We start from the raw sequence: 11,473 nt of genomic DNA on the forward strand, positions 1-11,473 counted from the left end.
AATCATTTTTTACAGATATTTATTTACAGATAAAGTGTAAAATTATTTTTTACAGATATTTCTTCACTTTATTGGGGATATATCCTAAAATTCTTCATTTTATCGGAGATATATCACAAATATCGTAGACCAACGAGCGGCTTTCAACCACCTAGAGTATTTTTTTGTTTTTATAAACCTATTATAACTTGTGGTGTATAGGTTGAAGACAAAAAAAAAAAAAAAAAAAAAAAAAGGAATTTTTTAATTTTAAATTTTTTTTTTATTTTGTTTATCTTGAAATGACCATTTTAGCCCTCAAAGGTCAGAGTTAACGTCCAATTTGGACGGAATAGGAGAAATTGGACACGGCTGATTGAAATTGGAACGTTTGGGGGGTAAAAAATCAAAATTGAAAGTAGAGGGGGTGAAATGATGACACACCCAAACCTCAGGGGGGTAAACTGAAATTAATCCTAAATAGAAAAAGAAATTTTTTTGCTTATCATGTTGACCTAGGTTCCTATTTCGGTCCAAGCGAGTTCAGAAGTTCCTGTCTTGAATTCTTCTTCTAAAAAGTCTTGTTCTGGAAACAATCTCTCAATAATATTGTTAAGGAGTTAACAATGGCGCTAGTGATCCCTTACTTATTTATGATTCAGTCAAGAACATGCCTCAATTGCAAGTTTATCTCTTCCATCTGTATTGTAGTTTATTTTTGTGGATGGTTAGTTTTTATTTTTTCTTTGTTTAAGTAAAATAGATTCCAGAAAGAATTGTAGAGAGAGATGTGTATTATTATTGAGAATAGGAGCCCTATATATAAGGATTACAAAGTACTAGTTCTAATGTTACAAGGAATACCAATCCGTGTAGGATTGGGAAATCTAGAACTTTCTCTCCTATTGCTACTCCTAGTTTGATAAGGCACACTAAATCGATATTCCTTCAACACTCCCCCTTGTGCCGCTTCAAACTTGGTGGTGACGCTTCATCCGTTGCCTCGTTAAAAACCTTGCCAGGTGACAAAAACCCTGTGGGATAAAAATAACCCTGGTCGAAGGACAAAAAGAGCACAACACGTCCTTCACTCTTCGAGATCGAACATGTAGACATCATAACTCCCCCTGATGTCGATATCTCCCCCTGATTGCTACAATCGTGGGAGTTCGGATAACTTTCTCAATCCGATGCTCTTCACATGTTTCTCGAATGTGGATTTAGGTAACGACTTAGTGAATAAGTCCGCTACATTATCCTCTAATCGGATTTGATTCACTTCAATCTTTAGAAGTGATTGTTGTTGCTGATTATAAAAGAACTTAGGCGATATATGCTTGGTGTTGTCGCCTTTGATGAAACCTAACTTCATTTGTTCAATACAAGCTGCATTATCCTCATAAATGCATGTAGGTTCATCTGTGGTAGACTTCAAACCACAACTTCCTTGAATATGTCGAATCACAGACCTTAGCCATATACATTCACGAACGGCTTCATGTAGAGCAATAATCTCTGCATGATTCGAGGAAGTCGCAACAAGGGTCTGTTTCGTAGACCTCCAAGATATCGCAATGCTTCCCATGGTAAAGACATAACCAGTTTGGGAGCGACCTTTGTGAGGGTCAGAGAGGTACCCTGCATCAGCAAATCCCATCAAAACATCATTGTCGTTTTGATGGAGGGGAATAGGGTGAGGCCGGCCACCATGGGCGGTGGCGGCGCTGGCGGTGACAACATGGTCGATGGTCATGTTATGGACGGCGGCTCCATTCCTAATGGGGTCCGATCCCATTCTTCCGTCATTCCTTTTCTCTCTGTAGGGATAAAATAGGCCCATATCAATCGTACCTCCTGGGTATCGAAAGATTGTCTTTTCACCAATCCAATGGCGGCGTTTTGGCGCAGAGCTATGTCGAGCTAACAAGTTCACTGCGAATGAGATATCCGGTCTTGTGCATTGAGCTAAGTACAATAATGCGCCTATTGCACTCAAATAGGGCACTTCAGCCTCTAAGGGTTCTTCGTCCTCATCCGTTGGACGAAACGGATCTTTTCCGGGCTCAAGACTACGGCCGATCATGGGAGTACTCGCAGGCTTTGCTTTATCTTCATTAAAGCGCCTTAGAATTTTCTGAGTATATGCAGACTGATGGATCAAAATCCCATCACTACGGTGCTCGAGTTCTAAACCGAGACAAAACCGTGTTTTCCCAAGATCTTTCATCTCAAATTCGGATTTCAAGTAATTAGCAGTTTCCTTTAACTCATCTAGAGTTCCAATTAGGTTCATGTCATCGACATAAACTGCTACGATTGCAAATCCGGAACTTGTTCTCTTAATGAACACGCATGGGCATATTTCGTTGTTAATATATCCCTTCCCAATCAAGTAGTCACTTAGACGGTTATACCACATCCGTCCGGATTGTTTTAATCCATATAGTGAGCGTTTTAATCTTATTGAAAACGCGCTCCGTGGTTTAGAGCCACTTGATTTGGGTAATTGAAGTCCATCTGGAACCTTCATATATATCTCTGAATCTAGATCCCATAGAGATATGCTGTAACCACATCCATAAGTTGCATGTCAAGTTTTTCGGAAACTACCAAACTGACAAGGTAGCGGAACGTTATAACGTCCATTACGGGAGAATATGTCTCCTCGTAGTCGATTCCAGGGTGTTGTGAGAAACCTTGCGCCACAAGGCGGGCTTTATATCTTACCACCTCATTTTTCTCATTACGCTTTCTAACAAAGACCCATTTATGGCCAACAGGCTTTACACTTGGGGGTGTCTGCGTTACAGGCCCAAATACCTGTCTCTTTGTTAGTGAATCCAATTCAACCTGGATCGCATCTTTCCATTTAGGCCAATCTGCTCTTCGTTGACATTCTTCAACAGAGCGAGGTTCGATATCATCATATTCTATAATTCCTTTTGCAATATGATATGCAAATGCATCATTAATTGCCATAGAATTTCTATCCATCATCTCATGTACACTAGTGTAATTTATGGAGATCTCTCTATTCTCTGGAGTTGGTTCTGACATTGGAGCGTCCCCCAATGATGTCTCTTGGACATAACCATAATCCGGAATATTCTCATGAGATGGATTATTCACATCGATGATTAATGGATTATTTTGTGTCAAACTCGCTTTCTTTCTTGGGCGAGAATCCATCGAACCTATGGGCCTCCCGCGCTTTCTGGCAGGAGCAGTGGGCCTAGCCATAACGTCACCATCATTGAGAGATGGGACGTTGGCGCCATGCTCATGCATTCTTGAGTTGGCGTCATGTCCTCTACTTTTAGGGACTTCAATCCTTGCAGGCACGTTTGCAGCAGGTATGTGTGATCTCGTCACTTTAGCGATATCAGAAAACGCATCAGGCATCGATTCTGCTACGTTCTGAAGATCGAGAATTCTCCGCACTTCAATTTCGGACTGTGCGGTTCGGGGATCAAGATGAGACAGAGTGGGGACAGACCACGACAATTCCTGTCGTTCCTGTTGAACATTGATGTTCTTATCTCCCCCTAACGACGGGAAGACTGTCTCATCAAAGTGACAGTCCGCAAATCTGGCGGTAAAGAGATCGCCTGTCAAGGGTTCTATGTAGCGGATAATCGTTGGAGAATCATATCCAACATAAATGCCTAATCGTCTTTGAGGACCCATTTTGGTGCGCTGTGGTGGCGCAATTGGCACATAAACTGCACACCCAAATATGCGTAAGTGTGAGACATTAGGCTCATACCCAGTCACCATCTGGGACGCAGAAAAGGGTTGAGTGGCAGTGGACCTCAGACGAATAAGTACAGCTGCATGCAATATTGCATAGCCCCAAGCAGAAAATAGGGAGATTGGTGCGCATTACCAATGCCCTAGCAACCATTTGTAGTCGTTTAATGGCGGCTTCTGCGAGACCATTTTGGGCGTGAACATGAGGAGCTGGATGTTCAACTTCTATCCCAATGGACATGCAATAATCATCAAAAGTCTTTGATGTAAACTCTCCAGCATTGTCTAAACTTATAGACTTAATAGGATGATCAGGGTGGTGAGCCCTTAACTTAATGATTTGTGCTAGGAGTTTAGCGAATGCAGCGTTCCTTGTGGATAATAGCACGACATGTGACCAGCGTGTCGATGCATCAACCAATACCATAAAAAAAATCGAAATGGTCCGCATGATGGTTGAATAGGTCCACAAATATCACCTTGGATGCTTGGCAAGAATGGTATATTTTCTTTGGTGTCCTTTGCATAGGATGGTCTCGATCCTAACTTTGCTAAAGAGCAGGCTTTGCAGAACAAATAATGGGCTTTAGAAATAACCAATGAGGATTTTGGTTGAGCCATGAAGTCACAATTGACTTTAGAAGTAGAAATTGGAGTCAAGGGAGCAGAGGTGGCGTCAAAACCACCCTTGAGCCGCAGGGGGATGGCGGCGCCGGCTAGTGGTGGCCGGACTTAAAGGGGGAAGGCGCCGTGAGGCGCAGGTGCTCCTTCTTGATCCAAATTTCGAGTTTTACTTCCTTTCGTTCTGAAAAAGGGATGTCCGTGTGAAGTCTTTAATATACGGATCATCATGTCACGACCTGGGTGTCCCAAACGGTCGTGCCAAAGCCTATATGTGTCAGAATCCCATAAATCATCTCTCATGATATGGTTGGATTCAATGATTCGAATAGTGGTTGCATACAACCCACTAGAGCGACACATAAGTTTCTCGAAGACTCGTTTATGTCCGTAGTCATTAGAGGTGATGCAAAGGAACTCTTGTCCATTCTCACAATGTGTTTCCACATGAAAATCATTGGCACTTACATCTTGTAAGTAATAAAGTTCGAAAAATATGTCCATGACAGGAGATAAAATCAATCGATACTTTATTAATAATAGCCAATGATTACATCAAAGTTTCTTGACCAAAATCTAATCCAACATAAAAATCAAACCGTAGACAAATCGTAGTCACTCAATCCGTTCGGTAATTTCAATTTGGTTGTGACCAGATAAGGTAAGGCGAGATTTTGGTGGAGCGTTGCTCACTTTTAAAACCGTTCTCTCAGATCAAACCTTGCCTAGACATCACAATTACTCTTGAGTACGCCTAGAGGGAAAGAGTTAATACAATAAGTCATTTTATTGATTTAAGGCATAATAGCCATGACATAATTCTTGGAAAAATCAAAGACTATAAATAAAAATCTGCGCATTTTGTCTTCATCGCCAGATTTAAAGTCTTCGTGAACTCGAAGTCTTGATCACCATGATACGACTACCTCCGTAGGTACATTGCAAATTCAGGTCCATTGATCAGATGTTCCATATCAGAAATAGACACCATAAAGAGGATTCTCCCTTGAGTGAGGCGCATTGGCGCAATATGCATAGTCCCTAGGACTGGTGGCGTTGGAAAGTGGTGCCCATGGCCAACGTTGGCTCCATGGTTTCCAACCCTATTTCCCTTAAAATCACGCCTCCTACGGTCGTGTGATTGTCGCCTTGAGCGATTACCTTCTTGAGCATTTCGATCGTATGGATCATGACATCGATGGCGACTTTCTCTAGCCATAGGACGATGCTCTTGATGGCTCTCTTGAAGCCTATCAAATTCTCTTTTCACAAGTTCATTGCCATGTCATTCAGCAGTGGCCATAGCTTCAATAAGCTGTTGGAAACTTGTGATCCGTCTTGCATTTACATGAGTCCGGAATAAGTCAGAGGACCTCATAGCACAGGCGGGGAAGGTATTGAGGGTTTTCTCAATCAACTGGTCTTCTGTGATCATCTTTCCACATAGACGCATCATTACTCTGATGCGGAGGGCTTCCGAATAAAATAGCATGACCGTGTCAAATTCAGAGAAGCGAAGATCTTTCCATTCTGCTTCTGTATTCGGAAGTATGGAGTCACGAACATTGCCATATCGTTCGCGAAGCGCATGCCAAAGCTTTATGGCGCTATCCTCATTTATGAACTCAAACTGTAGGTCACTATCCATGTGACGTTTCATGAAGGCAAGTGCCTTGGAATTATCTTTCTCAGTTTGAGGGTCTGGAGCTGTTTCTATAGGACAAAGCTCTTGGATAGTATGCAATAAATCACGGGCAATAAGGTGGATCAATGACCCAAATTAAGTACCTTTTGCCTGCATAATCCAATGGAACAAAATCGAGTTTGTTCATGTTTGACATCCTGAAAGATGAAACAGGAACAAGTTAGTTTCGGAGTCAATGCTTCCACGAAAACTAATATAAATAAGATTTCTGAGCTATGCTACCAAGAAATCGATTTCCAAGAATAATTGGATTAGACCGAAACAATGATGTTTGAATGGTCAAAATAGATGCTCACGAACGCTCTTAGTCCGTAGCATACGAACGCTCTTAGTTCGTTCAATCGATGCTTACGGACGCTCTTAGTCCGAAGTCTTACGAACGCTCTTAGTTCGTTAATTGCGTGAATCCCCACGATTCCGCTTTTCAAGAATCGAACCCACGTTATAAGAAAGGTGGGATGAAGAAGAAGGGAGGTTTTTAAGTCCCCGAGAAAAAGAAGAAATATTTAAATTTCAAATTTTAGGAACTTCAAAACTTACTCTTGAATACTTACTTGTATTTGGATCACGCGCGTGTCGATGCAGGCGTGATGGAGCGAAGCAATCCAAGTAGATGCGTGCAGCGAATGCGGGGCAGCAGGGGCTGCAGTGGTAGTAGTGGTGCAGGAGCAGCGAAGGCAAACTGCAGGGGCAGCAGATGTGTGGCAGGGCTGCAGTGGCAGCAGCAGAGCTGGTCGCAGGGGCGCGCTAGCAGGTATGCGCACGGGCTGGCAGGTATGCTGGCCGAAAGGGCTGCAGGAGCAGGCGGGCTAGCAAGGGGCTAGATGCAGAGATGCTTCGGTGGCAGCAGGCTGGAACGCAGGGCTGCAGGGAGGGGGCAGCAAGCAGCGATGCAGGGGCGTGTGGCTGCGGGATCAGCTCGCAGGGCAGCAGGGGCTGCTGTGCAAGGTTGCAGGCGGGGCAGCAGTAGGCGCAGGGGCGCACGCGGGGCAGGCTACAGCGATGCTAGCACGGGCTAGGGGCTGCGGCAGTTTTGGCGATATGAAATTCTTTTCGGGTTTTGGCTTTTTGGCTTTTGTGGTTTAGGGCTCGTGCTGATAACGTGTTTAAGTAAAATAGATTCGAGAAAGAATTGTAGAGAGAGATGTGTATTATTATTGAGAATAGGAGCCCTATATATAGGGATTACAAAGTACTAGTTCTAATGTTACAAGGAATACCAATCCGTGTAGGAATGGGAAATCTAGAACTTTCTCTCCTATTGCTACTCCTAGTTTGATAAGGCACACTAAATCGATATTCCTTCAACACTCTTTATCTTTGATCTTGTTGTATAGTTGATTTGGATTCTGCTTTCGCAATGCACTTGTATCTTTTTAGCCAGTAGCGGGCATACTCTGTTTTACAAAGATTCCGTACCTCTCCGCCCTTCGACTACTATTAATAGAATTATTGTTATTTCTAGTAAATTAATTAAAAGATAAAATATTTTTGAAAATAGTAAAAATCCGTATGTAGCGATTTAACCGACGGTACATGCATAGGAATGTTCCTTTGGGATGTGACGATAATGAGAGAGTATCTATCCTATTATTATAAGGGTGTCGTCCTAACGAGACGGTCACACCGGCACGTGGTAGCTGATTCCATGGAGTTAGTACTGGCGACTTTCCAGTAATACCGTTGAGCTCCAACCTCCTTCCAGCTGGAGATAGCTGTCCAATCTCCCCCGTCCCTCCCCCCATGTGAGACACCACTTTGCCCAAAGCTCTTACATACTTGCACCCATGGGGGAATATCATACATATTGCAGCTTGCCTTAGTATTTGTTAGGATTTTTCTTTTTCTTTCACTATTCCCAGTTTAGAACCAAAAAAAAACAAGAAGAAGAAAAAAACCAAGTCAACAATCATTGTTGGCTTATTGAGTATAACCTTTTGAGTTTCTGGGTGCATTATATAAGACGCTCTCTTTTCTTTCTTTGGGGGTGCTCTTCCACTTTGGTCTTCCCCAAGTCTCCTTCATTCTCTCTTTCGTTTTAGCATTCCGAGTTTGATCGTGGTTTTTGTCTCTGCTGGCTAGTTGGGTTGACATTTGGTATATCATTATCATGGCACAGTTACCCCCAAAGGTTCCAAACATGACCCCAAGTTGGCCGGACTTCAGCCACCAAAAGATGTCGTGTTTTGCACCCACCGGCGGCAATGCCGCCTCCCAGAACCCTTGTTGGGTCGACGAGTTCCTCGACTTCTCGTCGGCCAGGCGGGGATCTCACCGGAGATCCGTCAGCGACTCCATCACATTTCTCGAGGCGCCAATGCAGGACGAATGCCGAGCCTCCGGAGCAGCCCCGGAGCCCAACAACAACAACAACAACAACAGTCACCATGTTCATGAGTTCGATAGGTTTGACGATGAGCAGTTCATGTCCATGTTTACCACCGATGAAATCAACGCCGCCGCCGCTGCCGCTGCCGGCCCCACCGGGTCGTGCTCGAACCCTTCGACGCCGTCGGATCACAACAGCATTAACGACGACGATGAACACCAGCAGCAGCAGCAGCTTGATGATGGTGACAAGAAGAAGCGAGAGCTGAAGCATGAATCTGAAGAGGCGGAGAGCGAATGCAAATTGGAGGCACAACAAACCCAGAATGGGGATCGCAATGCATCAAAAAACGCAACCGGCGACAGAAAAATTGACCCAAAAAGGGTGAAGAGGTCAGTTCATAATTCATGCAACTCAACATGTTTTTTACATTGACCCAGGAGACTTTGAAAAATTAGGACATCTACCAACATTTTATTGAAGAGAATGACATGTCTTAAGATTTATTTATTTTTTAAATCTTAACATGACACATTAATTGTGCTTAGTTACTGTAGTTTTTTTTATAATTTTTTTTTTTACCGCGAATTGTTAACCGGAATTGCAGCAAGAAATTGATTAAATGGGATTAGTTTGGTTGATTCTGAATCACATATGTATTGTGTTTGCATTAGAATCTTGGCAAACAGACAATCTGCACAAAGATCACGGGTGAGGAAGCTGCAATACATTTCAGAGCTGGAACGCAGTGTTACCTCTCTACAGGTATGTTAATTATGTGAATTAATTTGGTCTTCGATCTGTAATTTACTTTGAAGTTCATCACTACTAACTCATTGATTTCAAAATGAAGGCCGAAGTTTCAGTGCTGTCACCGCGAGTTGCGTTTCTAGATCACCAACGGTTGCTTCTAAATGTAGACAACAGTGCTCTCAAACAAAGAATTGCAGCATTGGCTCAGGATAAGATTTTCAAAGATGGTAATTATTCTTTCCTTTTCTTTTGCCAATATGTGAAGCTTGCATTTTCTTTACTGCTTTTTGATTGAATGATTTAAGTACTATAGTTGAAAACACATAATTGCCAATCAATTCAGTTCAGCCCCTACCAAATTCTTCAACATCTTAGCAAAATATTAAAAAGAGCTTGCTGCAACCCATAAAAGGGTGTATGTGTGTATTACTCAACACCATGAAAATAGAAAGATCTACTTTGGAGTAGGTGTAGAGACTTATTTCATTCACCAACAATCAATGCAGAGAACAAAGCATCCTCAGAAGGCCATCATATGCATGCTAAGAGTAGGAAGAAAATTAAGTAGAATATGCATATGTTCATGCAGTTCCTCCACTCTAGTTATTGCAATCTAGATACTTCTTCTCTATTGAATGGCCATTGTAATGATCTAGAGAATCAATAGCAACAAAGTGAAAATATGAGTAATGCGAGAGGAACTATACCCATCTGTAATTGACATGACCACTCATTAATCTATACGAGTTTTTAAGGATACATGTAGAGTAATGTTATTCTCACTTTCAGTTTTGTCATCTTTTGAGTCTGAGTGAACAAAAAATTCACTCTTCGAAATTGAAACTGAAAGTTAGACAAGAGGCTTCCTGTAAAAATCTGTCTGTTTCACCACTTCGCCCATGTGTTCTAATAAAGTAGTGACAATTGTTCTATTCTGAAAATGAAGTCCTCTAGTTTTAGGAGTAGTTAGGTGAGTCCAATGAATATACATGATCTCTGAAGAACTTTAGGAGGGAAGAGAAGTCATTAGAGATAAAGTAGTTTAATTGGCTAAAGGTTGGGCATGTGTATACATGTGTAGTGCACATGTGCACATTTTAATGATGTGGGGTTTGGTGTTATCACAAGTCACAAGTTGTAGACATTATGGACCATAGTTTATAACCTTTATACTAATTGTTTGTGACAATATGAATGCAGCTCATCAAGAAGCACTGAAGAGGGAAATAGAGAGACTGCGGCAAGTGTATCACCAACAGAATCTCAAGAAGATGGACAACAACAACATTGAACAATCACCAAACTCGGACACCATAACTGCTCAACATCCTGATGCTGCTGCTGCTGATCAGAAAGAACAACTTCTCAATGTTTCTTCCTGATTTTCTCTCGAGTACGTGGGTATTTATTTAGTATGAGTCTCATATGGCAATTAAACCATCATTTTCGATGCTTTTAATTAGCCAATGTTATTATTTGAGTTGCATATATGCAAATGTAACCAACAGGTCTAATAGTTTGGGGAAACTGAATTCCTTTTGTCAAACACCCAAAGTGTGTTTAACATATAAATCTGACCCATTAGTATTATTGTGTTGGGTCATTTTTATAAGATGTCTTTGAGCTCGCTAGCTAGGAAGAAGTCACAGTATTCTGGGTTACTTCTGGTGCTAAAATGTAGAGTCACGTGATGTGCTGAGCTTTAGAGCTTAAAAGAAGGGACCACTGAGATGATGAATGATTGGAATGCAGCAAAGAACATGTGCAGCTCTCGGCTTTAAGAAAAGGAAAGGAAAGCAGACTTGACAATGTGTTGGGGTTTTGTGATGATTCTTTCTTATTGGCATCAATTCTATTTTGTTTTTGGATCTTCAACTAGGTGTTGTAAGACCAACAAAAAAACTAAGTGGTGATGTTGGAAGGCAAAGTGTAGTGTTGGGACGAACAAAAGTAAGGGTTGTCTGAGTTCTTACTTGGACAGATTTGTTGTAGAATTTTCAGTGTATTTCTTTGTTGTAGTTAACTTGATTTTATGTATTACTAATTAGAGTTTTTTTCTAGTGATTGAACAAATACAACAAACAGATTTGAGTCTATCATCATAAAGATTGACAGTAACATACTTGAGTTGTTAAGAAGCCTTTCCTGGTAAGGGATTACGACAAAGGAGGGGTTTTTCCTTAGTTAGCCTTTCATGTCAAATTAAGCACCTCTCTTTGGATTTCACCCAAAGAGATCTTGGTATTCCATTACCAGTCACTTGAGTAATATCTCTGTGAATTGTGAAAAGGAATAAAAGAACTTGTAGTGTCTAGTGAACCAGAAACTAAAGCAAA

General features: G+C 41.7%; 1 protein-coding gene across 1 annotated transcript; it reads left to right on the forward strand.

The window, feature by feature from the left end:
• The first annotated feature begins 7,693 nt into the window (after positions 1–7,693).
• On the forward strand, positions 7,694–11,197 carry LOC133724855 (basic leucine zipper 61-like). The gene is made up of 4 exons (XM_062151735.1): positions 7,694–8,776; positions 9,059–9,149; positions 9,238–9,364; positions 10,338–11,197. The coding sequence occupies exons 1-4, from the start codon at positions 8,166–8,168 to the stop codon at positions 10,517–10,519; spliced, it is 1,011 nt and encodes a 336-aa protein (XP_062007719.1). The 5' UTR covers positions 7,694–8,165; the 3' UTR covers positions 10,520–11,197.
• Positions 11,198–11,473: the final 276 nt, after the last annotated feature.

Source organism: Rosa rugosa, chromosome 1 (assembly GCF_958449725.1).
Source record: "Rosa rugosa chromosome 1, drRosRugo1.1, whole genome shotgun sequence".
Taxonomy (NCBI): domain Eukaryota; kingdom Viridiplantae; phylum Streptophyta; class Magnoliopsida; order Rosales; family Rosaceae; genus Rosa; species Rosa rugosa.

What these genes read in the sequence shown, in the direction of transcription:
- LOC133724855 (XM_062151735.1), top strand. Translation starts at nt 8,166, where the DNA reads ATGGCACAGTTACCCCCAAAGGTTCCAAACATGACCCCAAGTTGGCCG. An exon ending in GACCCAAAAAGGGTGAAGAG is followed by an intron (nt 8,777 to 9,058) that starts GTCAGTTCATAA and finishes TGTTTGCATTAG; the next exon opens with AATCTTGGCAAACAGACAAT. An exon ending in GGATAAGATTTTCAAAGATG is followed by an intron (nt 9,365 to 10,337) that starts GTAATTATTCTT and finishes ATATGAATGCAG; the next exon opens with CTCATCAAGAAGCACTGAAG.